The 17,141-nt window shown below is 45.8% G+C and overlaps 1 protein-coding gene across 2 annotated transcripts in view; it reads right to left on the reverse strand.

Annotated features, from left to right (window-relative positions):
• The window catches only part of ZFYVE1 (zinc finger FYVE-type containing 1), a 45,255-nt gene continuing 28,114 nt past the window's right edge, over positions 1-17,141 (reverse strand). For both annotated transcript variants that reach the window (XM_079769061.1, XM_079769060.1), the window contains exons 5-12: positions 10,087-10,193; positions 7,747-7,855; positions 7,114-7,211; positions 6,904-7,021; positions 4,645-4,815; positions 3,758-3,938; positions 3,187-3,300; positions 1-1,660 (exon numbers count right to left, since the gene is read on the reverse strand). In XM_079769061.1, coding sequence (XP_079625187.1) covers positions 1,428-1,660; positions 3,187-3,300; positions 3,758-3,938; positions 4,645-4,815; positions 6,904-7,021; positions 7,114-7,211; positions 7,747-7,855; positions 10,087-10,193 — 1,131 coding nt within the window. In that variant the 3' untranslated portion in view covers positions 1-1,427. The remainder of the gene's footprint in view (positions 1,661-3,186; positions 3,301-3,757; positions 3,939-4,644; positions 4,816-6,903; positions 7,022-7,113; positions 7,212-7,746; positions 7,856-10,086; positions 10,194-17,141) is intronic.

Genomic DNA, 17,141 nt, shown 5'->3' on the forward strand with positions numbered 1-17,141 from the left:
TTCAGCAGGAAGAGTCCTTTATAACAGCGAAGTTGATACACAGTACTAGAGTAGGGCCTGTCACGGCCACGGGAGCAAGGGAGCAGGTCTGCGGACCAACACGTTCCAGGGCTCACGTCACACTGACACACCAGAGTGACTGCCAAGTACCCCCTGAAGCTCCGCCCACCCACCAGTTCCGTCAAGAACTATGTCACTTTTTCTATCTTCGTTTTTGGCCATTGAAGATAAAATCCACCATGATGACAGGATTCAGCACAACAGTCTTTCCAGTCATGCCAGAGATGGATGTCCCAGCTCTTAATGAGAAACAAAAGTTCGTTTGACTTCTCTTGCAAGGACCAGAGAGAATTTGTTTCTTCATGATCTGTTGAAATATTTATATATACTCAAAAAAAAAAAAAAAAAAAAAAAAACAGAAAATAACTAACAGTCCATTCTGTGCTCTGTTTCCCTGGAAGATTGCTCATGATCACCCCTCCAATAGCTAGAGGGGTCATGTGTCTGGGAACAAAGAATTAAGACACTTCAAAATAAGCAATAAAAATCCTAGTGCAACACTCAGAAGCAGATGGTGGCTTGAGGTTAGAGGGGTGGGAAGTGGGTGCTCTATTTCGGAGCAGGGTACGGCTGGCCTTTGGGAAGCCGAGTGGATGCACAGACAGAAGCAGCAACAAGCAGGAAACACTGTTGGGGAGGCCCACTTCCTTCCAAGCTCTCCCCAGGTACGAGGGTGTCACATCACCTGCACTCTGACTTCTCAGGGCTGAGGACCCTACCCCTCACCCTCCACCAACTCCGGTGACCCGCACGCTAAGCTGAGTGGTCTCTGAAACAGGCCCAGGCCACGGCCTGGGATGCAGCTCGGGAGGGCCCAGGTAGACAGATCCCTTCTGGGCTAGTCCAAGCCAGCACCTGGGAAGCTCACTTCCCCAGGCAACCAAGAGGCATGAAGGGAAAAAGCAAGGGAAGGAGAGGCTTCGGAGGCTTGGGAAGAAGAAACGGTGGCCAGCAACACAGTGGCTTTGAACCTGGCTCGGTTTTATGGGAAGACCTGCTGCCACTGCCACCTCATCCCTGTGCTGGGGGCAGACTGTGTTCAGTCTGCAACCAGCAGCCCGGAGAGACTCCGTATGCCTTTCGTATGTCTACACGGGGATATATTTATTCTTTTTAACTGATATAAATGCAACGGCTTCCGCAAGCTGCTCGGTCCTCTGCCCTGAGGGGTTCCTGCCTTCGGGCCTGCCGCCAGGCTCACCCCAGCTCGCCATCTGCCCCACCCCACAGCGTGGGGAAGGCCCAGGATGAGCAGAGAGGACACACACCACAACAGGTGACCAGGAGGAGGGCCTACCTCGATGAGATTTCTGTTTCTAACCCTGAGAACCTAAGGAATTGTGAAGGATGGGGAGAGGGAGCTGGGGTTAAAGGTCACCGGGCTTTTTATTGCAGTTAAAGCAGACTCGGACAGGATGGTCCCAGCCTCGAGATGGGACAGCCCGGCGGTCATGGGAGCACTCATCACAGAAGCCCTGGCCGCAGGCCCGGCAGTGGTGCTTGGAGAGCTTGATGCTGAACTCCTTCCGGCAGCTGTGGCAGTGCAGGATCTCGTGGTCGGGCACCCAGTACGCGGGCCGGGCCGCATCCTTTACCAGACCTGTGGCGAGGAAGGAACCATGTTGGGCGGGACACGCGGAACCCAACACCCCCACTCCCACGGTGCACGAAGGCGTCCTCAGACCCTCCAGCGGCTCCCAATGCAACTGCACACAGAATCACCTAGGGACCCTTTAAACAGGCAATGCCTGGTCTTCACCCATTCCACCCCAGCCACAATCTTCAGGGCTGGGGCCCAGGAGCTGGAATGTGTGTATCAATAAGCTCTCCCGGTGTTCCTAAGGTGCAGCTGCATTAAGAACCACTGGAGCAACAACAACAAGTCGGAGTCAGGACATATCTTCATTCAAATGCCAGTTCCATTGAGCACCAGTTAATTAGCAGCTGCAAGATTACAAGAGGTTACTCCTCAGGGCCTTAGCTTCCTCGTCTTTAACCACCCACCTTCAAGAGCTGTTGTGGGGATTACAAGAAATAACATGCCTCACGCACGGGCCTGGGACCCGACAGCGAGTGAGCGCTTGGCGAGCACAGTTGGCAGGCTCTGTGCGCCAAGGGCAGCCTGCCTCTCCCAGTTACCGTGACAGCGGATGCAACCTGAACTTCAAGCCTGGGCAAATCCATCTATTCCTACACCCTGGAGTCAAAGCTCACTGTCTGCTCATTCTGTGAGCCGCGGTGATTACATCTGTTACAAGCAATTTTCATTACCACCCACCCAGGAGACCTTGGACTCTCCCCTACAAAGGGCTGCAGTACCCCAGCCCACACAACCCTGCCTAAGCCCTCCACACACTGGGGGTTTCCCTTCCCCTCCCTCTCCCCATCTTGGTTACAATGCCTGGTCTTCACCCCATTCCACCAGGCCAGAAGGGAAGAGCCATCTTAAATCCTGAATGAGTAACAGCTTGGCTGGTGTGGCAGATTCAACACAGCCACAAATTCTCTGACACTCGTGCCCCCTCCTTGAATCTAGGCAGGCTCTGTGCCTACGGAAGACTGTACACGTGCCCAGGCCCAGGCTTAAAAGAGACTGGCAGCTTCTACTCGTCTCTTGGAGTATTAGCTCTTAGAGCCTGAGCCGCCATGTACTGAAGTCCAACTACCAATGAAGAAGCCACCCGGAGAGGCCTGAGGCTTTATGGAGAGGGAGGGTCTACTTCCAGGCACCCTGCCCAGGCCCAGCACGTGAGTCAGGCTGGCTTGGACCCTCGAGACAGTCCAGCTGCCACACTGGAATACCAGGCAATGCCACTTGGAACAGAAGAATTACCCTTCCTGACTTAAAGTTGTGAGACATGGTGAAATGGTGGTTGTTTGAAGCCTTTACATGTTCAGGTAGTTTGTTATGCAGCAATCAGTGGTTTAAGAGAATGGCCTCCGGAGGGAAACACGAAACCACTGAGGTATTCCACAGAAGCAAGCAAATGTTCATCAATTTTCAGCCAACTTCCTGCTGCCCAATTCAGCCTGGGTCTGCAAGCCTTTGACAAAATGACAGCCCAGGGCCCTCTGAAACCTTTCATCCCACACACACGACACCCAGAGCAGCACTGCCAGGCCCACCTAGTGGTATGTCAATGGCTGTCACCACGGCTCCCAATGTGTTCTGCACGGCCTCGCCCACCTTCCGAGCAATTAGTGTCCCGCCTTCGTCATCCGCCTGTGCCTCAGTGACATCTGCAGACAATGATAAGGAAAAGCCGTCAGCTCTTAGTCACTTCCCAAAGGAAAACTCGGAGGGCCGAGCAGAGCGCTTCTGGGTTCTTCTCCAGGTACCACTGTGCTGCCCTGCAACGACCCCCGGGGCTGGGCTACGGGTCAGGTGGCATCTGTTAGTCCTTTACCTCAACCCTCCAGAGCTACCTTATAACCTTTCTTTAAAGTAAAGCAGAAAGCTTCCAGAGCATGACCTAGAACCTTCTCCAAGGAGAAGACTCAGTCTAAGCCATGTCTGGTAAACACAGGATAGGATTAACAACTCCCCACCACCACCCCAGCACTCAGACTGACCAAGACCAAGGGAGCAACTGCTGTCAGCAGATGCAGTGAAGAACAGGGCTGGGCAGTTCCCAACACCCAGTGCCATGGAGAGAGGTCCCGCCCTCCACCCTGCAGCTCCCAGACCCCACATTACCTAACTGGACATTCCTGGCTTCATAGCAGTTGTCACACACCCGCACGGGCACAGGGCCCCAGCCCCGCTCGGGCACCGGCCGGGTCTTGGATGAGCAGCCATCACAGAAGCCCTCCCCACAGGCCCGGCAGTGATGCTTGGTGTCGTTCTCTTTAAAGGACGTAGCACACTTGCTGCAGCTCTGTTCCAAGCCCAGAACAGAGAGAGGCAGGTGTCATTCATGTCTGCTCAGCTGAGAAAGCTACCGATACCAGGGGGAGGGCCACAGGACCGCCTTGAAACGGCAGGACCCTGCCAGTCCTAAGGGAGGGGCCCTAAACCTCCAGCCACTGAAGCAGCGATGATTATCATTTTCTTCCAAGAAGTGCCTGGAAAGGTTCTCCAATCATGCGGCTGAGTCACAGGGCTCTCAGAAGGCTAATTTAGCCAGAAGAGAAATGAGACTATTTTTTTAACGGCCTCTGGGAAGTTGGTGAGGAGCGAGTTCCCTGTCAAGGATTTGGCCACAGCTCGGTGCTCCTTTGCTGTGGGTGCTGTCAGGATTTATGGATCAAGCCGAGGATGACGCTAACAGATCTCTAAAGGCTCCTGGCCTTCAGTTTCTGTATCTATGATCTTAGGCATCTGATCAATAATGATTGGCCCTTGCAGGTAAAGAAACTAAAATCTACCACAAAGAAAACACTTGCAGAATAACATGAAGGGAAATCCATGGGCGAAGAGGACACTGCCTGCCTTGATGTATGCCCCTCTCCAATGCTCTGGGAGCTAACCTGACAGGGAGAGAAATCCCACGCCTCCCCCACAGAGCAAGCTTGGGACAGGGTGAAGCGACACAAGCAAAACGGGCCATGCCAGGGCTACAGGAGCAGCATGCCGCACCATACCAGGATCTGGGAGTTGGGCCTCCAGTAGGCTGGCGCTATCTGGTCTGTCAGCCAGGATGTTACAGCCTTGGTGGGCCCAAGGCTAAGCTCAGACACCGACTGAGCCATGAAGTTCATCCCATCCAAGAGGCGCTGGGCAGCATTGTTGTTGTCCTTCAGAAATCCATCTGTCTGAAATGAAAATGCAGGCTCCCATCATGCTCTGAGGGAAGGGACTCAAAGGAAAAGGGCGAGGGTCCTGGGTGAGCTGCACACTCATCACCTCCAACTCAGAACCACAAACTCCCTGGCAGAGAAAAACGGGGACAGACCGGGAATCCCTCTGGCTTCTCGGCAACATCACACCAACCAGTCATGACCGAATGATTCTCTTCAAGGCGACCAGAAGACTTGGTGCACAGCTGCTCAATCAGGACTTAGTTTGCCCACAAACAGATGTGCACTCCAGGAAACACTCCCATAAAGACGACACCTCCCGCAGGAAACCCCCTCCCAGGCTGGGTTAGGAGCCCTTCCTGTCAGTTCCTCCAATAGCTGTGCATCTCCGGGAATCCTGTTGCCACGTGTAAGATGCAGCTGACTGTAAACTCTGAGAACAATGACCTATCTTTTTCACTTTTGTATTTCTGTTAAGTATCTAGTTCAATTCTGAGCACACGGTACTCAACAACATATGCTGAGGTAACGGATGGGTGAATGAATGAACAGAAGGAGAGGAGCCTGTATTCCCTAATTCCAAGGACGACGAGGAGCGCAGACTAACAGTACACCACAGTGTTCCTGTTTTCTTGGACTAGAAACGATCTTGCCATAGAGACGACAGCTTTTGCAAGAACTAACTAAGGCAGATCAAAAACAAAAGACAGTCATAAAACACCTTGTGAGAAAATTAGACTAGTGTGAGGCCATATGAAATCCTTGGATCAGAATAGCCTGGACCGTCATGTGAGGGGAGACTGGGAAGAAGAGGAACAAAACAACAGGAAATGGTCAGTCATGTGGTACCTGAAGGATCCAGGTAAGCTCAGAGGTGGGTCTGCAGGTAGGCCTCAGAGGCTAACCGGTGGCTTTGGAAATCACCCAATAAGGGGAACACCACCAAGGAAGTCCCTTCAAGAAAACTGCTTATTTTTTTCCACGAAGGGAAAGGTTTTGGATGTATTGTGATTTATAAGTAATTCCAAGTATGAATTGTGGCTTAATGCAGAATCAAAGCAACATATCAATGCCTCATAAGCAGATTTATTTTTCTAACATCTGGAATTCAAAAGTCAAATTAAAAATAGTGAGGGCTGCCCGGCCGGCATGGCTTGGTCCCCAGTGTGGGGCAAAGGAGGCAGCCGATCTATGATTCTCTCTCATCATTGATGTTTCTATCTCTCTCTCTCCCTCTCCTTCCCTCTCTGAGATCAATGAAATATATTTTTTAAATAAAATAAATAAATAAAAAATAGTAAGGGTCTATAGTAATCCCATTTCTTAGAATATACGTCAAGAAAATTTCCAAAACAGAAATGGCTTTCTTATATAAAGATGGTCACTATAGCATTTTCTTTGATGATGAAAAAAAAAACACACAAAAAACAACTCATAAACAGCACGCATGAAACTTTAAAAAGGGACTGGGGAATCAAACTATAACACTAGACATAATGTTACACAATGACTACAAATGAGAATCATGAAAAATGGAAGCAATGTGGAAATGGTATTGTGGTTAAAAAAAAAAAAAGGCAGATAAATGGCAAGTAAATTATAATTGGAAAATGACTGAAGAAAATATGAAAAAATGACGTTTGCCCATCCGGTGTGCCTCAGTGATTGAGTGTCGACCCATGCACCAAGAAGTTGCAGGTTCGATTCCTGGTCAGGCACGTGCCTGGGTTGCGGACTTGATCCCCAGTCGGGGTTGTGCAGGAGGCAGCAGATCAGTGACTCTCATAGCTGTTTCTCTCTCTCTCTCCCTAAAAATCAATAAAAACATATTTTAAAATAAATAAAAATGAAGTTTTATTTGCAAAGGCAGTATAACAATAGATCAATTTTTCATTTATTTTATTTCAAGTTGTGCTTCTAGTATGTATGCAAACAATGAAAATAACGATCTAGAACAAGAAAAGCTCTTTAGATCATGCCTTCCTAAACCACCAAAATACTGAAAGTCATGGTTAACCTTATTTCTAAACAAGTTCCACTTTTCCACACACATGTATAACTGAACGATACAAGAGAAAGAATAATAAATAAAACTGCTCTTACTCCAGGCCACACATGCACAATCTCTGTCCGCACCACCGTATCCACAGGATCTTGGTTCCCAAACCAGTATTGCCGGCTACGATAGACCACGCCGCAGTTAGGACATTCGATCACATACCTACAAGGAATGCAAATAGATACTATTACCCTGCCAGGTTTCTGGGGAGACAAACACACCAGATAACCCTTAGCTATGTTGTTTAAACTCACCCAGACCAGGCATATTTTGCAAGACCCATCCAGGGGGAGTCGGTGGAAGCAGATGTCTTGGGCACTACGCTGACCTCCTTGCCTCTCTCATAGCAGGCCTGAAACATGGAGCACTCTGCCAGCTTCTTCTCTGGAAACCGGTCCCCGTGGCCTCTTCACATCCCTGTCCAGCACCCACTCCCCACAAACCATACCGTCTGAGGGTCTACAGACCCCGAGTTTAGCACATCAGAAGGAAGTTCATTTCTCTAAAGAAGCCAGTGCCCTGAATGGTCATGAACTGAATGTATACCCACCCCAAGCCCCAAAACTAAGCTGTAAATTATACACCCGCCAGACAGAAGAAATCAAAACTCGGTTCCTGAAGAGCAAGAAGAACAAATAGCCAGTGTATGTGACCCCTGCCTACAAGCTCAAGAGACTAAGGGGAAAATAAGCTTTTAAAAAGTTCCACGAGGCCCCAGCAACAAACATGTGTGAGTTATTTTGGTTAGAGCCGGGGAGAAGTTCCAGAGAGATTCCATTTGAACATCAAATACTTGGGGATGCAGCAAAGCTGCCCCAAGCCAATCTTTCCAACAGGAGAGGGACCAGCAGCCAGCTGCTGGAGCAGGGAGAAGCTCGGGGACTCACCTTGCAGGTATAAACTCGGTTGTCATACTGGTGGGAGTAGCTGCAGCGGCTCTTGGCTTCATGAGGTACTCCTTCTTTCCCATGATTCATGCTGTTCTTACATCCAGCCCTGAGTGAAGCCCAAAAGCTGACAATGAGGCGGCCAATGGAACCGATGCTACTTATGCAGAAGAATCTGACCCTGAGCCAGAGATGGGGCCCAAACCAGAGCTTGGTTATTAACTAGGCCCGGGATCCTGAGCACAGAGGACAGTTTGTCTCAGGACCCACATGCCTCCCTTATCCTTGCCATCAGCATCACTACAAAGGTAGAGCAATTAGTACCTTGTATGAGGAGAAAAAGCGAAATGAGGAAACTCTTCTTAGAAACATCACCTGGCCCCTCAGGAGAAATGGAGGCGCCAGAAGATGCCACCTTGACAAGAGATGGATCTGGAAAGGCTCTCAGGAAATTAAAAAACCCAAACAGCATGAAATAAGTTTAACCTGGACAGGCTGCCAAGACGCCAAACAAAAACCATCCCCCAACATTTGGCAAAGCACTAAGAGGAGGCTTAAGCCGGACAAGAAAACCTCCCAAATGAACAGCGGGCCCGGCCACCCTGACAACACAGCATACAGGTCAGGACTTCGGAATGTCCCTACGGAGAAGCAAAGTCCTGGAAACCCTGGGGAAGCTCAGTCAGAATGGAAAAGCAACGATCCAGCGTTGTGCTGGGCTCACGGGGCAAGCAAAAAGGAAGATAAATCACACTGGCAACGAACATCCCTCTGTCCAAGATAATCCTAGTTCTCCCTACCCCAGACCGTCTAATCCAACACCCAAATCCTTTTTACAAATTCAGAGCCAAGTGGTTCCGTGCCCGGCGGTGGCCTACTGGGTTCAATGCAAAAGGGCTATTATAACAGAAAAGGCTCAGAACAGAAAGGTCTCCTCCTGTAGATGGGCAAATGTGAGCAAGGACAATATAGTGGTGAAGGGGTGGAAAGGCGGGGAGTGAGTACACTACGTGGAGACTGCAATCTGTGGCACACACACTGCATTTAAATCCCCTGGGCTTCTTCAGTCAAGTCACCAAACTGTGATTTAACAGCCATCGACAGCTCAGGTTAATCCAGTGACCCCCAAAGTGTGGTCCCCCAACCAGCAACATCAGCATCACCTGAAAACTTACCAGAAATGCAAGTTCTTAGGCCCTACATCAGACCTATTAAATCAAACTGTGGGGCCAAGACCCACCGATCTGTTTTAACATGTCCTTCCGGAGTTTTTGATGCATGCTCAGTTGAGAACCAATGCTCTGTCCCCTGTAACAAAGTGTGGTCCACAGACCAGCATCATAGGCATCCCTCGGCGCTTGTTAGAAATGCAGATTTTCACCCAGAACTGCTGTCCACACTCTGCATTTTAACCAAATCACAAAGTGGTGTATATACAGACTGATGTTTGAGAAGCACTGCTCTAATGCAATGTCCTCAACTCAGACTACACATTAGAAAAATCTCAGGAGCCTTTTAAATATTCCAGTGCCTAGCCCTAACCGGTTTGGCTCAGTGGATAGAGCGTCGGCCTGTGGGCTGAAACGTCCCAGGTTCGATTCCAGTCAAGGGCATGTACCTTGGTTTCGGGCACATCCCCAGTAGAGGGTGTGCAGGAGGCAGCTGATCAATGTTTCTCTCTCATCGATGTTTCTAACTCTCTATCCCTCTCCCTTCCTCTCTGTAAAAAAAATCAATAAAATATATTTTTTTAAATAATAATAAATAAATAAATATTCCAGTGCCTACGCCCCACCCGAGATCCATTAAACCAGTCTCCTTGAAGGTGGGGCCCAGGCCTGGGTAATTCTGCAAGCTCCCTGGATAATTCTAATGTGCTCTAAGCATTTGCCCTCACAGTGAAAGGCATCAACTAGGATTTATATGGACTACAGTGCTGTGCACACACTGGGATCTCTATCAAATATTAGTTGAATAAATGGAAAAACTGTGATTGAAAGCCCTGATAGGAGAAACACGGACAACGGGTAACCTAAAGTTTTCTATAGTAAAAACTGCCCAAACCAGAAGCCAGTCCATTTCACACCTAAACCAGGCTGAAATCTTCAGGAGATTCTTCATAACCATGTGTCCTGGAATCCCCTGCAACCTCCAAGTGTGGTCCCCCGACCACCAGGAGCACCTGGGAACTTGGAAATCACCCTCTCAGACCCCACCCCATCCGTCAATCAGAATGTTTCATTTAACCAGACCCCAGGTGACTAGCATACACACTGATGTCTGAGAAGCACCATTCTGAGTCTCATTTCCCAAGATGGGGAGACAGCTGGCCTCACTTACCCGCAGCTGAGGCACAAGGAGGAGCAGGTGAAGTACTCGTCTGGGAAAAAGGAGCTGTGCGCCATCTGGTCATCGGGGATCTCACCGCTGAAGCGGTCGCTCAGTGCCTAGCGAGGAGGGAAGGTGACATGAAGGCACAGCAGAGAGCCCTGTGCTTTGACTCTTCCGAGACTTACTTGCCTTTCTAAGATCCCCTGCCCTCCCCACCCCCAGCTTATTTCTTACAGGCTCCACACCAGGAAGAGGGAACTTACCTTCAACCTCCTAGGCCCAACTTGCCTAGAAAGAACCAGCCCGTTTGCCAAGAGGTCAGAAGTGAACAAAGTTACTGTTCTCTACCAATTACCTTGGAGGTTATAAACACCTCACACACTCAGTCTTTCATTCAGAACCTCCACAGATACTGACTAATGCCCACTTCATCCTTGTGAAGCTGGGACCGAGAAATCAAGAATTGAGAAGGTGGCTCGCTCGTCTTTAAGTCAGAGACACAGCTGAGCAGTAAGCAAGAGTGTCGTGGGCTTCTATCCAGTTCTAACCACAGGCACGCACTTAGCGTTTACTAGGCCGCAGAACTATCTCAATGCAGAAAAATACGTCATCAGCCAAACAAACAAGAATTATTGTAGTGTTTGGTAGCCTTTTATCAACTACAGTAACCCAAAAGACAGCAAAGGGCCAAAAAAAATGCCAAAAAGAAAGATAAGGTATTTGCAGAGGCAAACTGAAATTTTTATATTGAGAGGCGCTTCCATTTCTAATCCTGTTTTCACGCATTACTTTATACTGAAAGTACTCTTCAAGCTGATTTCCCCCCTTCCAGGCCCTTGGTCAGACTCAGTGGAAAAAGTAATGTAAATTAAATAGAAATGGGCTTTCCAGGCTTCAAAAATCATTAAGTGCGCACTGTTCTAAGCTTCCATCTTTCAGTCTCCCGTTCTGAGGCAGACAATCATTCTTCACGGGAAGAGAAGGAAAGTAGCCTAAAACAGGACAAGATGTTACTTCCTTTAGTAAAAGCCAAATGAAATTTTAAGATGAGATTTGGAAAAAGGGCAGATTAGGTTCTAAACTACGGTTCTCAAGCTCTGAAAGCAATTTCGTTTCCTGAGAACTTATTTGTTAAAGTTCCTTTTCCTTCTTTCAATGAAGCCTTACCGCAATAAACTGCAAACTCAGGTGTTGACGAGACGAGTGATCCCAATGTTGAGTCAAGTCAGGTGTAAGACAAGCGTAGAGGCAGGAATGTGTCAAATTGAGGGGGCATGATTCACTTAAAGCCGTGGTCGGCAAACTCATTAGTCAACAGAGCCAAATATCAATAGTACAACGATTGAAATTTCTTTTGAGAGCCAAATTTTTTAAACTTAAACTTCTTCTAACGCCACTTCTTCAAAATAGACTCGCCCAGGCCATGGTATTTTGTGGAAGAGCCACACTCAAGGGGCCAAAGAGCCGCATGTGGCTCGCGAGCCGCAGTTTGCCAACCACGGACCTAAAGGCATTCAAATTCAGCTTCTGCAAGGATAATGCCCGGCCCATACACCATCAACTGCCAGCAATGGCCAACCAAGTGGCAATCCTTGATCTAGACCCCTCCAAAAAGACTGACAGATAATAACACATGTAAATCCTGTTGCCTTGGGGGTAATTTTGTAAAGACTAACTTAGGGAAACACTAAGATTTTGAGAGAAAAGATAAATGAATATATATATGAATATTAATGAGAATAAATGAGAAGCAAGGCAAGAATCACTCACTAGCCCAAACTGCCCTCCTCTCTCCTAATTCTTAATGTGATCCATCCTTTGGCGATTTTTAAAAATATGTATTGTTTCATTGATTTCAGAGAGGAAGGGAGAGGGAGAGACAGAAACATCAATGATGAGACAGTGTCACTGATCAGCCACCTCCCGCACACCCCCAACCGAGGATTTAGACCGAAACCCGGGCATATGCCCCTACCAGGAATCAAACCATGAACGCCCGGTTCACAGGTCAACACCCAACCACCGAGCCACCCCGGCTGGTCCTAGAGGGATTTTTTTTGGTGTCACCTTTTCCATGATACCTTCTCAACCACTTTAAACACACTACACTCTGCCTTCTCTGAAGGCCTTTTGTATTCAACAACTAAATCAGTATTGAGTAATTAGGCAATGATGCAAAACTATGGGCCTGTTGTATTTCATCTCCTAGACTAGTTCATAAACATTGTGAAAGAAATTTCCAATCTTTATATCCTCTAACTCCTAGCGAAGGTCCTAACCAAGAGGTCATGGTTTGATTCCTCTACTAGGACCTCGAGAATAAAGTGCCCAGCACCAACCCCCCATGCACACACCAACCTCTGTTCTCCCCTCCTTACCATGGCTCTGCCTCTGTGCCAGGCTTCATCCCAGGCCCACAGGCCCTCTCTAATTTTAGATTAACTACTCTCTGATTGGCCAAATTACTGATAACCTTGTAGGCTGTATTTCTCACAGGTGTGTGCATGACCCTCATATCATGAAACCAATTTTTACCATAGGCTAACTCCGTGGTCGGCAAACTGCGGCTCGCGAGCCACATGCGGCTCTTTGGCCCCTTGAGTGTGGATCTTCCACAAAATACCACGGCCTGGGTGAGTCTATTTTGAAGAAGTGGCGTTAGAAAAAGTTTAAGTTTAAAAAATTTGGATCTCAAAAGAAATTTCAATCGTTGTACTGTAGATATTTGGCTCCGTTGACCAATGAGTTTGCCGACCACTGGGCTAACTGATATAAACAAGAGTTAAGTTCCTACAGCATCTCAATGCTATAACAAAACATTTAACAAAATATTTGAGGAACTGCTGTATTTAGCTGCAAAAGCTGCTTATGTATCCAATGAGGTGATAGAAAAAGTAAAACAAAAAAAGAGAGAGAGAAAGAAAACGAAGGAATGTAGAAGCTACTAAAGAGGTATAGGGGAAAACCAAAGAGAAGCATTATTAGCCCCTGAGGTTTTTTCCTTCTAAGTGGGTAACTAAAAGGATAACCTACGTACTAGTTTGCATTAGGAAAAATAATATATTTAGCATGAGTTCAACAACTGGGTTGAATTCGGTGAGGGGGAAATGCCACTCCCCAGTAAATATAAAATTGCAGCCCAATAACAATGACAGCACATTGTTACTCAAGGTTCTTTCTGTTCTAAAACCCAAGTTGCCTGGTTCGCATCTCTGCAATTCCCTCAGAAAAATCGGGGCATGTCTACATATCTCAAAGTTCAGCACGAAAACAATCTGCAGCCTGATTCCCATGGTACATATGCCCCTAGAACCTCCATCACTGCCTGCCCTCAACAAATCAACTGTTAACTTATGTTGGCCAAGGCAACAGTAACCTCTTATGACATCAGAAAGAGAACTTCTAGTCTAACCAGCCGCAGCACTTCATATGCTGGTCACCCATCCTCTGAAATGCTGGTACACACGAAAAGCATGTTACTTCCCTCACAAGTCACTGAAATAATGAGTCAGACCATGACAAGCTTCAGGAGGACTTAACAGGAGTCAAGAGTATGGGTAACTGCTTTTTAAAAATCTGATGTTAGTGTTTTTTGGATACAAGGGTAAGGAGAAGCTGTTCTCCTTCCTGACTGTTACTTTCCAGTAAAGATACTACTACCTAATCCATATACTTTGCCTTTCAAAAATTCCAAACCTCACATCATTCCAGGGATCTTGGGCTCTCCTCCTTCTGAGGTCCCAAAGCTGTGAGGGAAAGGCAGGGAAGGAACTCTCCTGAAAAAGCTTGGGAAAGCATTTGAGGTAAGTCTGGAAAAGGTTGCCTGGAGACCAGATGATCTTGAACTTTAGTTGTCCAGGCAACAGTATGGCTCTTTCTACTGAACCTGAAAGGTTAGCCCCAGTCATCAAGGGCTGGCAGTGAATGTTCTGATTCAAAATGGACTCTTACAAAATCAATGATGCCACACCCAATAGAATATAATAACTTTATAAATACTTAAATGCATCCTGATGTGATAAAGGTCAGAGTTTCTACATTTAGATATCGGAGGCTAAAAGAGGTATTAAATAAAACCTATACAAATTCAACTTTAAAATGATTCTCTCAATTATTAAGAACTGTAATACAGACAACATAGTTAATTCAATATTAAATTCCCTTATTCAACAGGGATCTGAGCATTTCTTTCCTTTAAAAAGATTTACCGGCTTACTCAGGTATGCTCTGTTGGTAGGTATCTGGCCTGTTGCTACTATGGAACCTGCGGAAAGGAGTGAGTGGTCAGGAGGTGGGAAGTAACCAGCTGGAAAAGAGGCACTGGGCCTGGACCTCACTGTGGCAGAAGAGTGGTCAGGTCAGCAGTCACTAAAACAGGAAGTGACTGTCTGTCTCTCTCTCTCTCTCCAAACTCTTCAGTCTTCCTCATTAAACACATTCCCCTTCGATAATGACCATGAAAAGCAGCACTTGGGCTCCCTTTGGGTCCAACAGTGCTACATCAATCAGGTGGAACCTCATAACTAAGATGCAGCTAATAACTTTTTTAAAGTATACCAAGTGGCATTAAAAAGAATGATGTATTATATACTCATATAGAAAGATAACCAAGATGCATAATTACGTGAAAAAAAAACACAAGTTCTGAAATAATATGAATGTATGATCCCATTTTTGAAGGAAGAAAAATGAGTAGGTGTCTGTGTGTGTGTGTGTGTGTACATGCACTTATATAGAATTGAAAATTTCTAGAAGAATATACAAGAAACAACTTACAATGGTTATCTGCAGAATAAGAGATTATAGGAAAGGATAAAAGAATTTAACTTCTCGCCGAAACCGGTTTGGCTCAGTGGATAGAGCGTCGGTCTGTGGACTGAAAGGTCCCAGGTTTGATTCCGGTCAGGGGCATGTACATTGGTTGCGGGCACATCCCCAGTAGGGGGTGTGCAGGAGGCAGCTGGTTGATGTTTCTCTCTCATCGATGTTTCTAGCTCTCTGTCCCTCTCCTTTCCTCTCTGTAAAAAATCAATAAAATATATTTTTAAAAAAAAAAGAATTTAACTTCTCTATGATCCCATTTATTTAGGGAGAAAAATATATTATATATATATATATATATATATATATATATATATATATACTTATGTTTGCACATGTGTGTCACTGGAAATTTCTAGAAGCATATACAAGAAAATATTAACAATGGTTATTATGGAGTGAGGGGGAGAGGAGAGAAAAGGACTCAATTCATATCATACACATTTCTGTATTATTTGAATTATTTTATCATGAACACACATTGCTTTTATAATTTAAAAAATTACTTTTTTCAATGAAAATAACCAAATACACAAATACAACTTATAGGAATGTCCTTTCTAGAGGCAACTAGCAATATGTATCAGGAACCTCAAAAGATGGCCGCATGCTCTGACCTTCCTAGAAGTGGAATAACTACTGAGAAGGAATAGAGCAGAGTTAAAAGCATAGACTTGGAGCCAGACTACCTGACTCAAGTTCTTCTCCACCACTCTTACCAGATAAGTCATCTCAAGCTAATCAGTTCACCTCTCTGTGTCTCCATTTCTTTTTTTTTTTTAATCCTCACCAAGGATATTTTTTTCCATTGATTTTTAGATAGAGTGAAAGGGAGAGGGAGAGAGAGATAGAAACATCAATGATGAGAGAGACACATCAACTGGTTGCCTACCACACACCCCCAACTAGGGCCGGGAGCCTGCAACCCGGGCATGTGCCCTTGACTGAAATCAAACCCGGGACCCTTCAGTCCGCAGGCTGATACTCTATCCACTGAGCCAAATCAAATAGGGCATGACCCAATTCTCTTTTTTATAAAATACCACAGTTTATCCATTTTTTGCACACTTAGTTTGCATTTTGTTGCTATTACAAAGATTTTTTTAATAGCAATTACCAAGATTGCTATTAACATCCTCATATAGGTCTCCTTGTGTTCCTGTGGAAGTTTCTTTAAGGCAAATTCCTAGAAATATGGCTAGAACATATATTATGCATATTTTATCTATACTAGGTATTTATAAATTACTTTTCAAAGTAGTTCTAAGAATTTTAACTCAACTGGCAGTTTATAAGTTTACTGCTTCATATTGACATTTTATTGCCAGACTTTTCAGTGTTTGCCCTTGTATTATTGTGATTTTCATTTCCTTGATTACTAGAGCAACGTTCACCAACCTTACAGATCTCACAGACCACCAGTGGTCCACAGACCACCAGTTGGCAACCGCTGTACTAGAGAGTTGAAGTTTATTGGTGCATCACAGTTTTTATTGCCTTTTATGTATTTTGTCTCTCCATCTTCCTAAAAGGTTTATATTTTTTCCTAACAATATTCCTGTATATTTTATTTAAAACTTTAAAAATCATATAGAAAAATGATCATATAAATCTATACCTAGCCTTCTCAAAGTGTTTACTCAGTGAGTTAGGAAGGAACTAGACAAGGTAAAGAATGCCAGGGAGAGAGAAGGAAAAATATGAAACAGGAAGACAGACAAGTTATTTTGGCAATGATCAGTGATTTTCAACCTTTTTTATCTCATGGCACATATAAACTAATTACTAAAATTCTGCAGCACACCAAAAAATACATTATATTTTCTGCCAATCTGACCAAAAAAATGGTGTAATTTTTATTCATTTACACCAGATGGCTATTGCTGTGTTGGCTGTTGTCATTTTTTAAAATTGATTTCAGAGAGGAAGGGAGAGAGAAACATCAATGATGAGAGAGAATCATTGATTGGCTGCCTCCTGTACACGCCTTAACAGAGATTAAGCCCACACCTGGGCATGTGCCCTGACCAGGATTTGAACTGTGACCTCCTGGTTCATAGGTCAACGCTCAATCACTGAGCCACACCAGCTGGACGTCATTTGTTTTATTTGACAATCTAAGAGAAAAGAGGTCAGTGCCCTTGACTAAATAGTCAGATATTGCATGTTTTACAAATTCTTGCAGCACTCTGGTTTAAAATCACTGGTTTATGCCCATCCTCACTCTTTTGTTCCAAAAAGGA

This window comes from Cnephaeus nilssonii (assembly GCF_951640355.1).
Source record: "Cnephaeus nilssonii genome assembly, chromosome: 4".
Classification (NCBI taxonomy): domain Eukaryota; kingdom Metazoa; phylum Chordata; class Mammalia; order Chiroptera; family Vespertilionidae; genus Cnephaeus; species Cnephaeus nilssonii.